Source organism: Anopheles ziemanni, chromosome 3 (genome assembly GCF_943734765.1).
Source record: "Anopheles ziemanni chromosome 3, idAnoZiCoDA_A2_x.2, whole genome shotgun sequence".
NCBI classification, from domain to species: domain Eukaryota; kingdom Metazoa; phylum Arthropoda; class Insecta; order Diptera; family Culicidae; genus Anopheles; species Anopheles ziemanni.
Window position 1 is genome coordinate 19895762 of NC_080706.1, and position 21489 is coordinate 19917250.

The 21489-nt window shown below is 44.4% G+C and overlaps 2 protein-coding genes across 2 annotated transcripts; both read left to right on the plus strand.

The window, feature by feature from the left end:
• The first annotated feature begins 425 nt into the window (after positions 1-425).
• On the plus strand, positions 426-3902 carry LOC131286912 (protein ABHD18). The gene is made up of 4 exons (XM_058315922.1): positions 426-664; positions 1906-2173; positions 2245-2357; positions 2430-3902. Exons 1-4 carry the CDS (start codon positions 576-578, stop codon positions 3700-3702), a joined length of 1743 nt encoding a protein of 580 aa, XP_058171905.1. The 5' UTR covers positions 426-575; the 3' UTR covers positions 3703-3902.
• Positions 3903-5036: 1134 nt separating this feature from the next.
• Positions 5037-10309, plus strand: LOC131290017 (probable pseudouridine-5'-phosphatase). The gene is made up of 5 exons (XM_058319394.1): positions 5037-5148; positions 5966-6041; positions 6167-6443; positions 8477-8695; positions 9611-10309. Exons 3-5 carry the CDS (start codon positions 6317-6319, stop codon positions 10018-10020), a joined length of 756 nt encoding a protein of 251 aa, XP_058175377.1. The 5' UTR covers positions 5037-5148; positions 5966-6041; positions 6167-6316; the 3' UTR covers positions 10021-10309.
• Positions 10310-21489: the final 11180 nt, after the last annotated feature.

Consider the following 21489-nt stretch of genomic DNA (forward strand, 5'->3'; position numbering starts at 1 on the left):
TTTCAAAGTACCCAGTAGGCGAGATGATATTTTGCAACGTCCATGCCAAGCCCCCACAAACCGTCAGCATGCATTCCTTTGAAAAAAAGGTAAACAGATCGGTGACAGTTTTCTCGCGGAATGCTCGCCAACGTCAGAGAGTGAGAGCGAAACGAGAGCGAAACGAGAGAGTTAATCTCTCGGATGTGGTTTGTTTTGGTGATGTTATTTAAAGGCTGCTCAAGCAGCAGAACCGTCATTCAGTTCAGTTGATTTTATCGCATCGAGTGGCAGCTGGTGGCGCGTTCGCTTTCGCAGAAAAGTGGACGGTCGATTATTGGCTCTTTCAAAAAGGCGCTTGCATTGAGGTTGTTGTTATTGAGGAAGTAACGCCAACGCCTGGACAGTTCGTAAACAACCCGACACACCAGTTGCAATATCGCTGTTTGCTGCAGTGGATACGGTTTAATTGTTAAGCAAAAAAGTGCGAAGCTGCAAAAGTGAAACAAAGAACAAGTAGTGAAAAACTTAACCAACCGGTTGATAGGCAAAAGCTGTTCTCTTTTGTTCTGGTGTTTATCTGCAAGTGCAGCACAATGCCTTCGCGTTTGGATGGTCTCTATCGGTCGCTGCTGCTGACGAAGTTCTTCTGCAAAGGCTGGGGCAAACCGGAGAATCTCGAAAGGTACGCAGGAAACCATTCATCCCATCCTCCGTAGGGTAGCCGCTACCTGGCCTGGAAACAGTCGCCCAACGGACTGCGTTACCGGCCAAGTGCTGATAATAATCAGGACATCAGCAATTACATAATTATTGGCGCTATTTTACCGCCTGACGATTTTGGTAGCAAGTTTGCACTTGTACTGTCTGTTGGCTCGGGGCTGTTCCGTATCGCGAAGCGCACGGATCGGTTAGTGTAGCGCTATTTTTAGTGATAAATCAGTGAACCCGCGGGGTGAACTCAAATTCCCTACACACCGCACATCGTCCCCCGCAAGGTGGTGATACGCTTGCGACGTGTCCGGCGATAGAAGTTTCTGGACGGTTTCGTGAAGTGAACGTGGTGCTAACAAGTGGAATGTCATAATTTTCGCGTGCGTATATTTCGTGCACATCGCATTGCGTACGGTGTTTGTCCGACGTTTCGAAGTTTTCGTTTCGCAAAGACGCAATTTCCCAAACGCTATTCCTACGCAGCCGCGTGTGAAACGGCCTGGAGATATGTTGCGGAATGGTGGATAAAAAAAGTCCTTTAAAAACATCGTACGATCATCCGACATCAAAACAAAAACAAGAAAATTCGAATCATTTCACGCACACCACGACGGACAGTGTGTGTGTGTTTTGTGGCTACGATAAAACGTGCTTTGTTTACTTCCTGTTGTGAGATTTTTTTTTTCTTACAGCGGCCCACAGTGTTTTGGTTTTGAATTTAAAAACTAGAGTAAAAGTAGAGTAAACTAGTGTAAAAATGTATGCCCCATGTAATTGCTATCGAAATTTAGGGTTTATGTTGAAAACAAACATGATGCGATGCAACAAACATCCACGCATGGCTTCCGTGAAAATCTGAACGCCTGACAACAATCACGTACGCAGTGGAAATTTCATGCGTAGTTAACCTTACCCTTCCATCATCTCCATGAGAACGCCTTTTCTCGAAAAAGCAGGCGACCAAATCGACTTCAATGGCGTGAATCATTTTCATACCGGTAGTAAACACGATCCACTTGAGAATGATGAATGAAGTGATGCTCCCAAGCCACCGATGTCTTATTTCGAGCAATCCGACAAAACAATGTAATGCCCGTGGTTGAATGAACTTTCTCCGTCCGAGCCGTTGGTGTATAGTTTGTAGTACCACGTGTAAGATGGGTTAAAAATAATGTTCTACAATGTGTACGTTTTTTTTTTACTTGTCTTTAGGCTCTTCGAATTTCGCAAAATTATGTCCAATCGCGCGGCATGCTCCAAGCTCGTTCCTCGCGATTACCCGGTAGTGATCACCAAGGAGGAACTACAATCGGACTGCAAGATACTGGAGGGCAAATTCATTACACCGCTGGAAATCTACATGCCCGGTCTCGTGCCAGATGTGGCACAGCAAGCACACTTCCAGATAGTTCTCCCGCTGAAGTGGAACGATGAGCGCTTCAAACCGATATGCATCCATTTGGCCGGTACTGGTGATCATGTGAGTAGCGAAGCAGAAGCACAAGAGATGAAACTATGTACCCCTTACTAACGATTGGTTCTTTTGTACAGTACTTCTGGAAGCGACGTAACCTGATCGTCAAACCCCTGCTAAAGGAAGCGAATCTCGGAGCAATCATCCTCGAAAACCCTTTCTATGGTTTGCGGAAGCCAAAGGAACAGCGGTAGGAATCAGCCGAAAAGCTTTTGCACTCATTTGGACTTATCGAATAATCTGTTTTCTTGCCTTCCAACAGAGCATCTAGTCTACAGAATGTGTCCGATATTTTCGTGATGGGCGGTTGCCTCGTGCTAGAGTCGCTCGTGTTGTTGAACTGGTGCGAACGGAACGGGTACGGTCCGCTCGGTATCACCGGGCTCTCGATGGGCGGACACATGGCTTCGCTTGCCGCGACGAACTGGCCGAAACCGCTGGTGCTCGTTCCTTGCCTGTCCTGGTCGACGGCCTCGTCCGTCTTTACCGAGGGTGTTATGAGCAATTCGATCAGCTGGGACGTGCTGGAGACGCAGTACTTTGCCGATGGCAACTTCCGTGAGCGGCTCTCGAAGATGGTGACGGTGGTGGACGATGCCTTTGTGGCCGGTAAACATTTCATTCAGAACTTTGACAAATCGGTTGAAGAACTCCGGCAAGACATTAACGAGACGAAGGACCTGGTGTGCGGCGAGCCATCGTCAGACGTCAATCTGACCGTTATCCGTGAGGTAACACCAGAACGTGATCAACAACAGCAGCAAGAGCGGCAGCAGCAGCAGCAACAGCAACGCGCCAGCAGCCGCATCCACATAAACCGGTCCAACGTGCTCAATCTTTCGGAGCCGCTGTTGAACAAACTGCTCAATAACGTGAAATGTGAACTGACGCAGGACGAAATCGACGAGTTAAACATGAAAATTCATCTCGCCCTAAAGCGACACAAGGAGGAAATTCAAGCCGAAGGAGGAGCAGATACACGCATCAATGATAAGCTTATTCTGGAGGTGAAGACGGAAGGGATGCCGTCGACAGAGGGTAGCACGACGCCCGCGTCCACGAAATCGGTCGGTTCGAAGATCATGGAGTACATCAGCTGGGGATCGTCGTCGTCGTCGCTTCCGGAAGGAGAGAAACGGCCACCGATCGACACGACCAAGCAGCGTTGGTGGGAACGGGAGGCGCTACAATTCATGCGTGGCATGATGGACGAATGCACGCATTTGAAAAACTTCTCCGTCCCATATGATACGTCGCTGATCATCGCCGTGTGCGCGAAGGACGACGCCTACATTCCACGGGATGGGTGCACCAGTCTGGAGGACATTTGGCCGGGTGCTGAAATTCGCTATCTCGATGCTGGGCATGTCAGTGCGTACGTCCTGCACCAAAAGCTGTTCCGATCGTGCATCATTGAGGCGTTCGAGAGGGCTAAAAAGAAGTGGATTCCCGAGCAGGAGCCCCTGCGCGGTGAACTGAATGGCCACGCATCGGGGCCAGCGATTGACAACGGTCCGCAAGATTCAACAAAATAGACGTAAGCACAAAAGACAAACAGGAAACATAGGAGTTACCAAAGAAGAGGGTAGGAGATCTGCATGATCACCTTCCTTGCAAGGCAGTGGACAAGCAAAAGAGCCCGGGAAATAGCACCAAAGGCGTGACGATGGTCACGGCTATTGCTCCGAGGTAAACATATGGATAATCAATATTATCCATCGGACCGAACGCATGCCTCTCGTACATAAAGAGGAGGTCATGGCTAACGCGGACAGCTTGCAAAAGCTGGCTAACGTGGAACCAATGGGACGATGATTCTCCAACTGATACAAAAAAATATAAAAAAAACTTTTATGGGTGCAGATTCTATGACACGGTCCGCAGATGACGCACAGTTTACAACCGAGCGGTACGAAAGTGTTTTGTAAAGATTAGTAAGATTGTGATAATGGAATGGTCATATTTTCTACGGAAAGACCGAAAGGCAGAAGAAGGGTAAGAGAGAGAGAGAATAGGTTACAGTCTGAGATATGGAAATAGCGCTAGGGAACAGGAGACAGAAACGTTTACAATTTTGCCATTCATTATCATTCTAAAAAGAAGGTTGTTTAATTCTGCTAGCATAGTCTTTCCCTGTTTGCAGAGGATCGTGCCGATGCAGATTTGAAAAGTTCAAAGTATTTTTTGCCTAAAACATGTGTATTTATAACGCACAATAATGTTAACGATCGTACCACGAGCGATTTGCGTAAAAATGTTTTTGATACTCTGCTTTCATTACATTTCAATACTCTGCTCACATTACGTACAGTACAGCGAATAGCTTTAGTTCTATTATATTTTTAAATTGAATTTTATAACAAAGTTGCGTTGAAAAAATAAAGCTCAAATCAAACAAAATAGTAAATCAAATCGATTTCCTGTCCATTTAGTATATGCCTGCATCTGTGCATCATTTTCATGTAAAAATTTAAACTACATTCATTAATTCCGTCTTTTATCAAATGTTGTATTTGTAGGATTTGTCTAGTGTTCTTCTTTGATACACTTAAATTAGCCGAAAGATTTCTATTGAAACATTTGAATTTTTTGTTTGAATATCGAATGAGGCAAGAGTTTGTACTTACGGTTTACGAGTGTAGCGTATTGATTCGCAGTCGTTGCGCATCGAATCCGCGTGCAGCATCCGAACTGTCACCACGAATTCGTAAACACCGCGAACGGAAACGTCAAACCTATCGACGGCGAAGTTTGCACGACAAAGTGCACGTTGCCGGAAAACAACAGCACAACATTGAGGTTGCAAGTGTTGTGTTTGAGTTTTTTACAGTGGAAAAATTTACCTCACTGCTTCTTCGATTGCCATAAATGTGGTTTTAGCGTGAACACCCTATCAGTGGGCAGCAGTGACGTCTTCATTCTTCTTCCCCCGGCGTCTAGTACGTGCAAAGCACAGAAAAATCTTCCTGCGAAAGCAAAAGGTAAACAGGCGCGCGCGATGGTTGAAGGGAAGGGAAGGCACATCAACCATATATGAGATTAGAGGAACGACCGTGAACCGCCGGCTTGGAAGCATCGGGTTGCTTTGTTTTATATTGCACGCGCGTTTTATACTAAACGCAGCTGGATACGGGAAGAACGAGAAACAAAGCAATCATCATCTCGCACGGCAGTGATACCGATTACATAAGCTGAAATTGGAAGGCGGCATGGTCGCACAATAGAAGGGTGGTACCCGTGGTGACCGTGTGATGATTTATGCCATCTTCCTGGCGGGCATGACAACAAAGACTAAATCAACAGGCGGTAGGTCCGCTGTTGACCGGAAGGATGCGCATAAAGCGTAAGGCGGTGGATGATTAAACACTTTCGCTTGTAACCTTTGCCCGCCGGTTAGCCACGCTCGTGGCTGATGATTCGCAGATCTACTATTTGTTGTCTGAAGGACTCAAGGATGGTCCTGTAAACGCAGATCTTTGCCAGCGACAGCCGTGTTGTCTTCCCAACGATAATGACCCCAATTCGCAATTTAATCGACGGCGGCATCCGGCTGTCGCCCCGGGACTTTAAGATACGCATCGAGAATCGAAACGTATGCTGGTAGATACCGTGGCGCATCGGGAAACCAGTGTTCAGTTGTACTGCATTGATACATTGTCTGGTTTCGTCCCTGCCAAGATGCTATTGCAAAACAGTAGAAGAAAAAATAAGTCACAATAATTTATATCTCTTTCAGTATCGCTTTGTTTGTTCATTCACGGTAACTCATGCTTCCCGATCTCTTTCTCCCGCCTGTAGCGTATTCCGCGAAGCAACAGGAAGTGCATTTTCCCTGCCGAAGGACGTCATCCTGCTGCGAGAAAACTGCATCGTTGTAATTCTTCCAACCAATTGCGCGGATTTTCCGGAGCACGGAAATTGCACACTGCATCGTCTCCATACTAACACGCCCGCTCATTCTCTCCACACGCTCTCTCCCTCTCCGTCGCTCTGCCGTAGAACGGAAAAACAAAAACAAAAAAACATCTGTTTCCGCGCGTGGCCGTGGACGAAGCGTACGGACGGAAGTGGTGGAGCGTGTGTGGAAGGCCTGCAGCGGGGTAGACAGCGAGCAGCGAGCGCGCGCGTAAAAAGCACGACGTAGCCACGATGAGCCAGATTTCCATTAGAGGTTTAGCGCTCGGTGCGGCAAGTACCTGCAGAGAGATGTCTTCGTCGTCGTCGTCCTTCCGTAAAGTGACCCACTGTATCTTCGATATGGATGGGCTGTTATTAGGTGAGTATGGAACGGTAATGGGCACCAGTATCCAGTGAGGGCCTTCTACTTTCCTCCATCACAAAGCGGATCCCCTCGGGTTGGGGTCAGTAGTTCGCGTTCGTTGAAGCCAACGCCGTACAACAAAGTCTTGAATCCTAGGATCGGCTCGGTGTTCTAAAAGTTCACAGTGGTGTGATGTTATTTCATCGCTGGTTGCGTGATGCGCTCCATAGTCTACTTTGTTTCGACGCCCAGTGTGCAAAGCGAAACTTAGGATCCTTCTACGTGCAAAACGGACAAGGACGATTGTGTTTCGTTCGTGTCGTTCGTTAGTGAGTGTTTACTTTTTGTCCTTGCTCCGCCGTGGTGCAGTTCGTGTATGTGCTCTGCTATGTGTGTGTATTGCGACCAGCACCATGTCTGAGGGGGGAGTGCGCTAAACAGAGCTGCTAAATATCGAACTAACAAATCGGTACAAACTCCTGTCAGGATCCAATGGAGGCCGTCGTTTTGCTACGCCCTTGGAAGTTAATCGAATAGTTTAGGTTTCCTCCGGTCCAGGGCGATTGATGCTTTGATTGCATTTCCATAGCTCCAAGTACCGGTGGGCGAGTATGATGAATGTGTCTGGCGGAAGTTTGTTGGAAACCGGTGCGTGACAAGATTACTTTTCCAATCAAACACAAAATAACGGCTCATCAAACTGTCGTCTGTATGATGTAAATACCCTTTCAGCATGGTAATCGACAAGGTCGTCTTATCATCTGCACACATGGGACGCGAACAGGTCGGACAGAATCCCGAGTGCTGTCTTTTGCGATGAGATTTTGTTTTTTTCCATACCCTTCTCAATAAAACATCACTTTACTAAGTTTGCCATTCACGTTTAGCGATAAGAACGCACCGATAACGGTCTCACTGAAATGATCGTGTGCCCCCCTTCCCGGTGACGTCACTAAACACCGGTGACGATGGCATAACGGGATGGGTTGTGAACTTCCGTAATCAATAGTTAGCGGTTTTGCTCACCACGTGCAAAGTAGTTTAAGTGGATCCCTCCTGTTCCACCTTGGTCCACGGTTGGGACCAAGAAACATGCGAAAACAACGTTAGTATGAAGAAGCGTCTAATCATCTAATCGTACGATAAAACAATTATTTTACCGCTTGGCTATTGGCCAATGCGGATCATGGACGTCCTTGGGCGTGCTGGTGGCGTGTTGCTTCTATTGATCCCCTCATGGTATACCGGGAACCGGGGGTGGAAGAAGTCGTTCATAATAATAGTTTCAATTGGTGTATCTAGTAGGCGACTAGATTGGTGCTTCGCAACAACCGGAAACAAAAGCGTTTCAAATCCTCTCAGGAATTATAATACACAGTATAGATCAACCCTAGTTCAATGCGTTATCGTGAGTTCATATGGTAGGGTTGTTTCAAACCAACAATGTTCCTTATGATATATTTCCTTTTTCATCAAAAATGGCTATATGGCCCCTATTTTGTAACTGTTGTATTGGATGAATGTATTCTATAACTGTGTCAATCCGCATTTTTTCAGAAATTTTTCTTTTTGAACAGAATTTTGTTTTGCAAGATAGAGAAATTTAATTTATATTTTTCTCTGTTTAAATTTTGTTGTTTTTGGAACTAGCGCGATAACATGAATGAAATTTTGGATCGTAATGAATTTCGTAACCAGGTTGTGCCTTTAAATGTTGAAGAGAAAGAAAAACACGAATTGAGATTACCACATAAAGCGAGGCGTACCAAAAGTTTAGTGATTTGTGATTATATCGATCACATCGTTAAACGATAATGTATGTGGAATATTTTGCACGTGGTGTCCTTGAACTTTGAGAAGCGAAGAAAAGCGAACGCAGTAGGCGACCAGAAGTTGTTTGCCAGATTTTCAATCATTGTAGACGTAGCATAACTTCGTAGCATCGGACGGAAGCCGTCTGCCGAGCGATCTGTTTTATTTATGTCTCCGTACGTACGTGCGTTCGTTCCTCCGACCATTTCCCACGACCCACCCCACGATCCCCGCAGATACGGAGCGACTGTACACGGAGGTGACGCAATCGATCGCGGAACCGTACGGCAAGACGTACACGTGGGAGATCAAGCAAACCATCATGGGCCTGCAGCGGGACGAGGCGGCCGAAGCGATAGTGGCCGCACTCGAGCTGCCCCTCACGCCGGCCGAGTACGTGCAAATCTCCACCGAGCGGATCAACCGCGTGATGGAGGAATGCCAGCTGATGCCAGGTAACGTACACCCGTTCCATCTCATCCCGACTAATTGCGTGTTTTTCTTTCTTTTCTTATTCCTTTTCCGCTTCCCGCTCTCCCGCAACACTCCCCACCATCCCTGCCGGGTGCATTGGCCTCTTTCTTCACTTTCCCCCGGGTCACACGCCCAATAAATCCCGAACAACAACACAAACCAAACATCTCACAATCTCATGCCGCCGCAAAACCATTTGCGCACACACCTTAAACCCCATCGTTTGCGTCCCTCGCTGGGCTCGGTCGGTCGGTCGGTCGGTCCATACGACGGCGGCAGATACGGAGAAGATCTACGAAAGCATCTTGGGGAATCTGCTGAAGTCGTACAACTCGCCGTACCCGTGGGCGACGCGCATGAAGGTGATGGGCACGACGGAACAGCGTACCTGCTCGATACTGGTGAACGATCTGAAGCTGCCCTGCACGGTCGATGAGTTCCTGGCGAAGTTCCGCCGGGACCAGTTGCTCTGCCTCGGCAAAGCGCCCCTCATGCAAGGTCAGATCTTCCCCGCACCGACCCATTCGAACCGCGCTCCTGGTGGTTCCCTCTTTTTGTGCGTGTGTTGTTGTTGTTGTTGCTCTTGTGTTTCTGTGTATTAACAAGTTATGCTCATTCTGTTGCTCTTCATTCCTGTCCTCTTTGTTGTGTAGCAAAAAACTCCTTTCATTTGGGAAAACAAAAATCAATAACCACCCCTAACGGCCTACTTTGATACACGTCATAGATTATCAATTGTGTAATATATTGCAAACAACAATCCTACTTTGGTTTACAAATTGTCTCCAAACATCCTGCCCCAATTTTTTTCTTTAATTCTCCTTCTAGTATCTTTATATACTGGTAGTATGATACACTGTCAATACAACTTCTGCATTCTTTTTCCCACGTCCCAGGAGCGGAACGGTTGGTTCGTCATCTGCACCAGCACCAGATTCCGATCGCGCTCGCGACCAGCTCCGGGGCCGACTCGGTTGAGGTGAAGACGAAAAATCACCGTGAACTGTTCGAGCTGTTCGGCCACAAGGTGATGGGCTCGAGCGACGCCGAAGTGAAAGAGGGCAAACCGGCGCCGGACATTTTCCTCGTCGCGGCCAGCCGCTTCCCCGACCAGCCCGACCCCACCCAGTGCCTGGTGTTTGAGGACGCACCGAACGGTGTGACGGCGGCGATCGCGGCCGGCATGCAGGCCGTCATGGTGCCCGATCCGCACATCGAGGAGGACCAGCGAAAGCACGCCACGGTCGTACTCCGATCGCTCGAGGACTTCCGGCCGGAGGAGTTCGGACTGCCGGCATTTTCGTGAGCCGTCGTTTGCTATGCCCAACGGCGGGAGGGAAGGGAAAGGGAGGGAGGAATCAAATTCGTCCATGTTGTACCGATTACACTGGGTAGTGACACCCATCTGACACCTCCTCCCTCCCTTTCCGGCCGCGTCTCTCACTCTCTAGAACACTCCCACCCGACGCGTGTTTGTTGTTGAAAGTAGCGTACGAGCGGGACGAGCATCGGAATCGGTATTCGGTGGATTCCGGAGCCGGGAGCAAAGGATAGCGCCTCTTCGCTTTTTTTCAGTTCAATTTTTGGAAGGCTTTAGTAGACTGCGGTAGACTAGTTAGGATGAGCCAGGTGCGACCGATTGACCGAAACCAACGCAGGAAACTTTTACACGTTCGTTTGTAATGATGGATAATAAATAAAAAAGCAAAGCTTTACGAAGTCTAGTCGGAAGTAACTTAACTCACGCTGGAACTGGAAATAATGGTGGATATTATCACACATGATGGTGGAACTAGGATACACCACCGGGGTCTCCATTATTGAAGACACTCCGTAGGCATTTATAATTAAGCTGTAGAAAAAATCACAAAAAATTTTACGGTATATTTTGTTTTTACTGCAACAGAGGCTGCTACGTTAAATAAGTTAGTAGTATTTTTCGCTCCCGGACAACACACTCTGCGAGCAGCCTACTATAAACGGAAAGAAAGAATGTCTACTTCAATGTGATAATCGTAGCTCCGCACGCGAGTTGATCATGGTATTTGTGGTCAACGCCTGCCTGGTATCCTGCTAAAGTCATGCGACCCTGTTACTCGGATGCAAAATTTAAGCCAAAATGCTTCAGCCTGGTGAACGAAAAACGCGGCGTGCCACCTCAACGTTATCAGCTCACACTAGTAGACTGAACCATTCCCCATTGGTAGTGGTTCGTGGCTTCGCAGCAGGTAGCCTCCTGGATTCCATGCTACCCTGGTACGGTCGGTCGAAAATCGGTGAAGTTCTGATGAATTTGTCCGGTACCGCGCGGGAGTGTGCATCGATCATTCGATGATGACATCTACTGTGCACTCTCTCTCACCTATGGCTGGTATTGGCGCTCTGACCACGTACCGGGCTACCTCCGATCGCATCCTGCTACCCGGATCAAAAGGCAGCTTTTTCTCGGGTTTCGAGTTCTCGCGGGTGCGATCGTCGCGACGTCGTTTCTTCGGAATGTTTTTATTTGGATTGGATTTAAAAAATTGCGAATAAAATAGCGCAATCGATGTTAAATGATTTCGGATGGTTTTCCCAATCTTTCCCGATTGATTACCCAATTAATCATTTAAACGATTTTCATATTTCTCTTACAAATTTATCAAGAATTTAGATATTTTATCATTTGTATCAAAGGCAAAGGAAAAATCCAGATGCCATTGTAAATAATTGTAATACATTTTCATAAATTCATTTTCAATCTTTTCTTTCTTCATTATTCAATCCATTGTGATATTCAAATGTCCCCAATTTCGGATACTGGTGTTTCCCATCCCAAAATTCAATCAAATAAACAGTGTGTGCATTTTTATCTTTATCTAATACCGTGTATATATTCATAATATGTATAATATTGTATTTACTTAAAACTAGAAAAAAAAAATCATTCAAATCGCATTTGAACATCGTCATCATCATGATCATTGTTTCACTCCGGTATTTTTTTCATTTTAGTTTGTGTGAATGTTTTTCCCGCTTTTTTGTTTGTTTTTGTTTTCTTTTATTTTGCGCTCGAGTTTTCACGATTTTCTGCTCATTGCTCACGATTGCAGCGCTCCGGAACGACTTTATTGGTTGGTTGGTTTTTTTTCTGTTCTGTTGCTTGCCGACAGTTGTCGCATTTAAATCCCCTCCCCGCAGTATGATCATCGCCATGTTCTAATGTTTTGCATAGGCGTCTCCACGGGGTCCCCTCACCCCCATGTAAAACCAGCCGGTAAGGACATTTCCGGCCAGACCTTAAATCGAGGCTCCCCGTCGGTTCGGCTCGATGTCGAGGAGCGCTAATGGTGCGCGGTTCGAGTGTTCGAAATTGTAACCCTTGGGTTGTACGCGTGGTTAGGTTTACTTCTACTCATTGATTCCGCGGGGGGAGGGTTGCTTAATTTAATCGGAAATTTTACGCCTAATTTTTTCACACACATTTTCGCAGTACCGTACCGTAATCAAAACCACAACAATAACCAAAATAGTACTTGGACAGGGCCTAAAACCAACGTTTTCACAGTGTTATAAATTTTTGATGATTTGATTTGTTCCTCCCCGCCCCCAATAGAAGATTCATTTAAATACCGAAATAAAAACAACACCAAAGTTTAGCATTTTAACAATAAACGGCGAAGAAAAATTAACACAAACAAAAAGGATCACTAATGCACACACGATGTTGGCGGTAAAACGGTTGAAAGATCACAAGATGGCAACGCCTTTTTTATGCTTTACTTTCGCAAGCATAACTTTTTTACGTTTCATTATTCGTTCTCGTTTCGAATGTTGCTGTCACTTTCGTGCAATCTTTACAAACATTTGATCGTATTGCATGATGTATACCTTGTTCATTCTGTTTGTTAGTTCAGTTTCTTCTTTTCTTTAATCAATTTGTTTGTCCAATCTTTCTTCATTTCTTTCCTTCTCTTTGTCTTGTTTTGCGGTTAGGTTGTTTTGTCGATTGCTTCCATCGTGGTTTTTTTCTTCTCCTTCCTAAATCTCGTTTCTAGCTGATCCTCTCCTGCGCGACCGCGTTTGTGTAAATGTAAAGGCGAATGAGTCAACACGGACTAATAGTAGGCAATAGTAATGTTAAAACTGCAAAATGTCAACGGGAACGGGAATATAAAATCACGTAAAGCGGGAGGAAAAAAGAAACAATTGGAAAGGAAACATAACTAGGTGAGAAGAAAAAACCGCCCGGTTGAGCAATCGAAAAATGACAAAACCATTCAAAACCAACAACGTTCAACAATGTTCATGAACACACACTACACAGCATAAGGGTTTTCCGCTCGCTTTGTTCGGGTTACTCTCTATCAACAAAACACTCCTTGCTCGTTTCATTACGGGTTTGTTTTACGTTCACTTGTTCACCTTCGCCATCTTGTGCCGCTAAAGATCAACATATGCATCGATCGTACAGCATCGTCCATCAATGTGGAGGGGGAGGGAGATGAGCATGAGAGGGGTCTATCTGGCGCAGAGCCGGAAAGTTGTGTGTGTGTGATCGTGTATGTGTGTGTTTTGATGTCAGTATCAGTTATGCGTGTGCAATTATTACTTTTCCATCCTCTGCCGGGTTCTTGTAGGTTTGGCCGAATAGAGAAAATTTGCCTAAATTTTGTCTCCGAACAGAATCACGTCTTAAAAGAACATACCTTCAACACACACACACACACACGCACACATACACATACATAACTTCATCGGTTGCGCTGTAATTATGCAGTTCTTTCTCGTCCCTCTTTAATGTGCAACTGTTCCTTTATGACACACCCTTTAATGCATGCATTTTGTTTCTTTTTGCGTTCCTTTGCCTCATCGTGCTTCCTTTACTTTGCTGAAATCTGTACCGGTCTTCGCTTACGTTTTCCGCTTGCTACTTCTTATCGTTTCATGATGTGTCTGCTTGTTTGCTAGTGTTTGTGTTTTCGTTTGTTTCCGTTCGGGTTTTTCATTACGATTTGCATGAGCTGTATGTATTTTTGCGTGTTTTTAAATCCATTAACGACACTTGTACGATCTCTTACAGTTTTGCTTTCGAAACACTTATCCATCGTTTTAAGCTAACCATATTCATGCTCCCATATCTGGACACACACACACACGCACACTCAACTATTCTACAGTATCATTTTCATTATAATTTTCTTTTCTTTGCCCTTCCAACCGGTACTCTTCCTCAACCTTCCCTGCCTTCACGTATATTTGTTATAGTTTTTCTTTGTGGATTGTAATAATTCTGCGTTCGTTTGTTGGTTTGTTTGTTTGTTATTGACAAAGGTGTTTGTGAGTTTTAAAAACTAGCATGATTTCGAGTCCGTGTGTCCTACTTTTAGTGATTTTTAGTTTCTTTTGGTTTGCTCGTGCTGCAATGTAGCTTTAACGGTTTCGGTTTTGTTTTGTTTTGTTTTTTTTTTTTTGTTTCATTCTGTTTTACGGGTCCCGCCCTGTGCCATGTTTCGTGCCTTGCAATACATGCCCTCTCAAGCGAAAGTAAACCGAATGAGCATTAAGAAACGATAACAAAGAAGGAAAAAAAACAATGTACAAATGGCTTACACCTCTAACGTAGCTAAGGAAAATTTTACTAAAAGTGAAAGAGGCAGGAAGTGTAAAGAGCAAAAGAAGTAAGGGAAAAAGATGAAAATTAGGAAAATGTTCCTAAACCATCGTCGCAGCTATTTGCAACAGAACGAACATCGTTAGCTGGCTGAAAGAATTGTAAAATTCGACCTTCGCGCGTGGTGCACATGGTTTTTCTCTGTTCTGATATCTATGTACAACTTCTTTACATCCGACACCGACATGCCTCTGCTATTGTTAAGTATAACTCTGTGTACTGTGTACTGCTTATTTCATTGTTCCGTGTCTGTGGCGGGTTGTTCTGTTCTGTTTCTGTTATATAATTTTGTTTGTTTTCTCACTTGTTCTACACTATTTACTCTCTTTGTTGATTTGTGTTTTTTTTTCTTTATAATTTTCTTCACTTGTTGCGCATACCTCTTGCTCGACAGTCATCATTGTTCATTTTCTATTGGTTTCATTTCTCCCCTCTACATACATTATATACTCCAGCTGCTGCTGCTCTTGCCCTCTGTTCTGTACATTTCTGTGTGTGCCTGTGCTTGCAATAATGGGAGCGAAATCCAGTGTACTAAGTTTTGCTTCTTTAGTTTCCCCTCTTTTTCCCTTTTTGCACGACTCCAACGGGGAACCTGTTACATCCTTACATCCTAATGGTAGCGGGAGAAAGTGAAACGCGGGGAAAAAAAAACCTAATCGCATAAAAGTCGACGCCTAGCCAGCAAAACAATACCCGTCCTAACAACTCGTCAACAACAACGTCAACAATCATCATGCTGCATCCTGTAGCCCTTAGTTAGTTTGGTAAGTGAAATGTTGCATCCAGTTTCTAGTTCTCCATTCCGCCATTGTTGCGGTTTAGCCTTCTCGTCTGATATTTGTGTCTTGTGTATGTTTGCCTATTTGCTATTCTACAACTGCTTGCGATTGTTGCCCCACCGGCGACCCCCCGGCCCAGTGCCCAGTTGTGATACGTTTCCTTTACCGTTTCCCTTTTCCTCCTTCGCTCCCACTTTCTGCCTACTTCATTTTCCAATCTCTCTCCCTCCCTCTCTGCATCATGCATTCGGTTAGGGTGTTAAAATAGTTCCGTTTCCGAACAGTAATAAATAAATAAATGTTACAACAAAAAAAAAAAACATACACTAAATTATGCATAAAATATTTCACTACACTAAAAACTAACGATTTGTATGTGTGTTGCGTGTGGTGGTGGGGGGGGGGTGGGGGGGGGGGGGGGAGTGGTGAGTGTAATGCATTCATGTAAGCAAATGAGTTTCCTGCACGCTGCCAATCATCAGTTCCGGGCATCGGGGAGGGGCCCGAAGGGGAGGGGAAGGGCTCGATGAGTTGCCAACGCAAAGTATTATGTTTTAACTACATTTAAAAATCGCTCCCAACAACCCCATTAACCACCCTTCGCGGCAGAATATCCTCATGGCCGGGTTCGACGCTTCGAGTTACCCTAATCATTTGTAAATATAGACGCGGTCAACGAGGAAGTGGCAGAAAAAAGGAAAAGTTATTATCCAACACAATTGTCCTTAACGGCTAAAGGGTAAGTTTACGGTATATATAAAAAAAAATGGTACATTTCGTTTCGCCTAAGTCTATTCGCTGGTCCTTATAAAAGCAAGAGCATTTCAAACAACCGAAACAAATTAAAGCCCCGCGGACGGGGGTGGGTTAGGAGGAAGATCAATGATTTGCAAGCGATTGCACTTTCAGAAAGATTATAAATATTTAATAACAGGGAAATTAGCAAATACAGAAAACAAGAAACCCGAATGCCGGAAAAGAGGGGGAAAGAAGAAGGCATCAGTTTGGTTTTGAGTGAAGCACGATAGAGAACTATTTGCAGCTTTCCTTTCCACTTGTCGCTCGATCGCTTGGTTCTTTGTCGTAACACGAGCCCGTAAACGTAATCTTAGGTTTAAATGGCAGATAAATAGAATGGTTTGCTCGAACCCACGGAAGCGTAGCCGGACGCTTTCGCGCTTAGTTGGGACGAGGATTAACTTAATAAACAAAAAAAACGAAATTCTGGAGCTTAAGCGCTACATTCCTTTAAGGGCTTTGAGAAGATGAGAAGCAGAAAATAACAATGAGGTGTTAATAATAATAGAAGAAACATGCCGCGTCTGTTTCTTTGGATTACGACAGCCGAAGCGGGAAAGGCAGAGATGGATATAGTATAGAAAAGTCCAACGTTTGTCAATAGGGAACAATTAAATGTTGAATTTGATCGTAACATTCGCATAACGTACTAGAAGCAACAGAACTGAATGCACTTCGATAACAGATGCAAAGTGTTGTTTGAAAAAAAAAATAGAGAATAAGGAGCAAAAGGAGCAGAAGCAGTAAAGTTGAGGGTGAAAGGAAACATTTTACACTACTTCCGATTACATATCCTAACCGATAAATCTTAACCGCAATAACGTAACTTTACAGAGATACCATCATTACTTCTTGGCCTTGGCATTTAGGTTTCGGTTTTGTGTTGTGTTGTGTTTCTTGTGTTTTTTTTGCTAAGGTGTGGTGTGTCCGTTCTTGTCACTTTGTCACCTTCATTTCTAACAATCTTTCGGCATCGCCTTCCCTCACTTCTTATCGCTATATGCTTACCGTAGTAGCAAGGAAAAAAAACAAACAATCAAATCGATTGACGAACGCAAAACAGGCGTCAATTGTTGGTTTTTACCTTCCTTCCTTCCTAACAAGACCCTAATACATCCCTTACTAACGCACAAATGAGCCCCAATAAACCTAACTGTGAAGCAGAACAGAGTTTTTTGTTAGACGTTTGTATTGGGTTGATTGTTTTTCTTCGAAACAATTTTGGGAAAGACATTTTGTAGTGAGTTTTTTTTATTGTTGTTTTTGTTTCCTTTTACCACGGTGTATGCGTGTGTGTACGTTTCGTGTCTTATCTAACGGCTGTTATCCTTTCGGAGCACTTTTGTTTCTCAGTAGAAGATGAACGGCAAACTTAGAACAAAACTCTTACAGCCGAATGTTACCAAAAACAAACTAATCTTATTCAATTGAACATCTCTTAACCTAGGGGTAAGGTGGATAGGCATGAGTGTATTGTGTGTGTATTTTTTTTTTGTATATATTTTTGCATGTGTTTTTTTTGTTTAGTTTTTGTTAGAAGCCTTACACGATAATTTCTTATGACAAACAAAAAAAAAACTAAAGAAAACTTAGTGAAAAAATCATACAGCAATTGGTTTTGTTTGTTTAGAGTGGGGTTCTTTTTTTCACATCTTCCGCATTCTCACATTAAGGCTTAAAGCACTAAATAATAACTTAAGGTCGAAAAAGGTGGGTGAATTAAAAACTGTCTCTCTTCTTTCTCTCTCACTTTCGTTACCTTCTTTTACTTTGCATCTTAGGGTTACGTTTTCGATACCGTTTCCGTAATTATTGGTTGTCATATATATATGTATATTTTCTTAACCTTAAGCTTCATCCTTTTGTTTTTGTTTGCGCTCGCTATATTTACTCGTTTTCAACACTTTCTTTGCTCATCGCGTGACGCACTGAATTTCACAGTTAAAGCTTAACTTAGAAACAAACGAAGAAAAACGTAGAAATATAATAATAGTAATAATAAAATACGGTAACCCCCATTATAATGCGCCGCTTCCTCTTCCTCTCCCACCGATTCGAATTAAACTTTACCCGCCATTTGTCCTCCTCCTGCGCTGTCTGCTTATCTGAAGCCGTCGGATCGCTTTGCTATTTCCCTTTTCTTGTCTGTGTTCCGTGTTTCCTCCCTTCCTAGTGTCCTATAGCCCACTGTCTGTGTCGCTCTAACCCGCATCTGTTTGCCCCGCTGGGAGATGGTATAACATTTGGATTAAAAAACAAAGCCCGTGTAAAAGGCGCGTGAAGAAGTGGTGATGCGTTAAAAATTGCGTGTCACGATCGTGCAGTCAAACCATTGCCAAATCTTTCACTTACCAGCAGCGTGGAAGCGAGAAAGAAACATGGATGATGAGAAAAAGGACCTGCTTGTAGAAGATTGCAATCTTTACTACTGGCACGTATTTTTGTTTTCGTATCCTTTCCTTCGCCATTGGTTAATGTAGTTTTTTGTTTTGTTGTAACAGGCTTCTTTCCTCACTTGCTTTTTATGCTGTATTGTGTATTTTAGTGGTTTGTGTGTGTGTGTGTGTGTGCGCGTGGAAATGAATAAGATGGACGCTTTCATGATTATCAAGTACCTTTCAATTTGATCAATTTTTCTGCCTGTTTGAATTCGTTTCCTTCCGATACGGATACCGTTTTTCTTAAGTCTCTTTAAGCACACACACACACACACACAATCTTGCCACCACATTTTCCGAGTTACATCGGGACGTTGGCCAGACTGGCTGGCGGAAAAAGTACGTCACGTATGTACATCGCACTGGTTTTTTTCACTTTTTCGCCTTAGAACAACACGAAAAAACGGGAGAGGAAAATTACACTTAAATAGTCGACTACTACACACGACAAATGGTTTGCTGTATTTTTGTTTTTCGACACACCGTGCTACTCGTAATGTACGTGTTTTTGTTTTTGCTCCTTCCGCCATTCATCACTCTGCGGTCGTTTATTGCATATATTTCCATCATACTATTTGAGAGATAATCGTTACTTAGAGAGAAGCCTAGATTATGTCGTCCGCAAAACGCTTACACTTTCTTCTCTTTACTTTCTTCTATTTTCAACGCATTTGCTAACGTTTCCTCCTCCTTGTTGAGTTCTTGATCATCATATCATTTATGTTGGTGTGTGTTTGTGTGTTCGCTTGTCTTTTGTTTTGTTTTATCGCACCTTCTTTTCTGAATGTTGCTTTCGGTTTCTTTATTGCAAGTTAGTTTTGCTTATTAGTTTTACCACCGGTGCCGAATGAGCGCATTCGATTGTTCAAAAAGCGTTAGATGCGATGTAAAGTAGAAGAAGTAGTGGTACTTTGCGCCCCTTTTTAGTATCTTTGCTCGCCGAGAAGACGCCTCCCGATTGTGTGTTCCCCAGCTATTTGTTGCTGTTGCGAGCATCGCACTAGTTCTCCCGGTTTTTGTTTTATCCTTAAATTTTGCTTAGTTAGTTTGTACATGTAAATAGGCAAAAATTGTAGTCTTTTTTAATACACTCCTTTCTAAACCGCGTTGCATCCAAATGTTCGCACCCTCTTCGCTCGCTTTCATCGCTTTTTTCCTGCTCATGTAGCACACAATACCCGCTCCGATCCCGAGTTTTCCCTTTCGTTTCTTGTTGTTTTATTGACCGAAATTTCACAAACAGCAGAGTGTTGAAAAGAATCCCCTCGGCGGCATTCGGCTTCCCGTTCCAATTGCGCTGCATATGATCGTTGCCAATCGATCATGATCGGGATGCTTGAGCGAACCAAAGCATAAACCTTAAGACAGACACACACACACATTCACACCAATTCGGCGCGTACACAGTACTCACGATGCCGTTGTGCGTTCGTCCTCACGTAATTCGTAAGATGATAGATCATTGCATTTGCTTATTCGTTTGCTCGCGATTGTCATTTAGAAGTACGAGTTGCGTTTTCCCTTTCGGGGCGGACTGTTCCGGAGATGGTGGTGTTGCATTCGGGTGGTGGAAGGTGCTTGTTTTTTTTCTCGCTAAAAGGTGCATATTTCTTGCCCGAACGGTAAACCCAACCCAACCAGTTCCAACGCACCCCGTACCGGATTCGAATTGCTTTTCATTTTGGCGTCACCCAGTGGGTAACTGTTATCGCTAGCAGTGGACCGTGTGTTTGTGTGTGTGGGTTGGGTTTTTCGGCTTCCTCCTAGCCCTATTTTATGGTGGCGCTGATCTGGTTAAGACGCACCAGTGGCAGCACCAGGCAAATCATCGGATCAATTGGTGTTTAAACGGTTTTCCACACGTTCGCACTCGCACACACATTTTTCTCTCCGTCCCTCGGTGATCCGGTAAAAAAAAAACGGATACTCCGAGGCACAAACAACCACAATAACGCCACACTTCCACAAGTGCCTCATTGCGCTCTCCGATTGCCGAACAAACCAAACTGAGTAGCGACAGGTGGAGATGGCCAGACAGGGTGGGGAGGGAACAGGGGAGGCAGAATGGAACATGCAAACACATTACTTTACAAATGTACAAGTATATTTATGGTGAAAACAAACAAACAAAAATTAAAAAAAAAAATGAACAGTTTTACAGAGATCATCGGTTGCGAAATTGCGTATCATTCCATATTTGTTCCACCAATTTGTTTTTCTTTTCTCATCCTTTGGCGCTGTCCTCTCCATCCTCCAGTTGTGTCTGGTCTCGCTTCTGGGGTGGCCTTTGTGTTTGCCTTCGAAACAAACAAACGAACCGAAAAATCTACAAAGCTGGAACACAATCAAAACCGAACGAAACGGACGAACGGCGGTCGGCGGAAACGAGTGTCCACCGGAAGCCCACGTGTTCGTCTGTTCATCCCTCCCGGTGATCAACCCAACGAAAGGGCATCTGACGGGGAGGGCAAGGACTCAGTTCCGACGTTGACGGCGTTGAATCGTCGTTACGGAACTCAACTCAACTCGTTTTGCAATCGAGCCAAGATCGGAGATCGCTCCGCCCACAGATCGGGAACGGATTTGCGGAAGAAAATAAATTAATGAACAACATTCGGGAATCGAACCCACCGCGCGAGGAGTCGTGCACGAAAAAACAGTAACACGTTCCTCTGGCAAACGAGCACACACAACAATAAATAAATAGGTCAACTTTGATCGAAAAATGTGATCAATTTTGATTAAAACAAAACGAAAGCTTTCTCTCCCGTGGTGTGCGGCTCGATGGTATCACATGTGAGTCGGAAGAGGCCTATGGTCGGGCACATACCGACCGAGGCCCTTCAATCTATTCTCTGTTTTTTTTTGTTTTTGTTTACAAAACAATCTTCCAACCAAACTCATCCGATCGGTTCCGCAAACCGAACAATTGCAACAGCCCTGTGGTGAAAATCTAAAACAAATTATATTAAAAATATCCTTTCCGTACCGTGTCGATCGATCCAAGTAAGCCAGGTTCCAGGGGTAATTTAAAGGTTCTTCCTCTTCTTCGTATAGAAACGGAAGCAAAAATCTCGCCGCATCCTACGATTTGAAAACATAAA

Bases quoted from the DNA above. Each gene is read 5' to 3' on its own strand.
- LOC131286912 (XM_058315922.1), top strand. From the start codon at position 576: ATGCCTTCGCGTTTGGATGGTCTCTATCGGTCGCTGCTGCTGACGAAG. The intron at 665-1,905 runs GTACGCAGGAAA...ACTTGTCTTTAG, and splicing joins AAACCGGAGAATCTCGAAAG to GCTCTTCGAATTTCGCAAAA. The intron at 2,358-2,429 runs GTAGGAATCAGC...GCCTTCCAACAG, and splicing joins CGGAAGCCAAAGGAACAGCG to AGCATCTAGTCTACAGAATG.
- LOC131290017 (XM_058319394.1), top strand. From the start codon at position 6,317: ATGAGCCAGATTTCCATTAGAGGTTTAGCGCTCGGTGCGGCAAGTACC. The intron at 6,444-8,476 runs GTGAGTATGGAA...CGATCCCCGCAG, and splicing joins TATGGATGGGCTGTTATTAG to ATACGGAGCGACTGTACACG. The intron at 8,696-9,610 runs GTAACGTACACC...CCCACGTCCCAG, and splicing joins GGAATGCCAGCTGATGCCAG to GAGCGGAACGGTTGGTTCGT.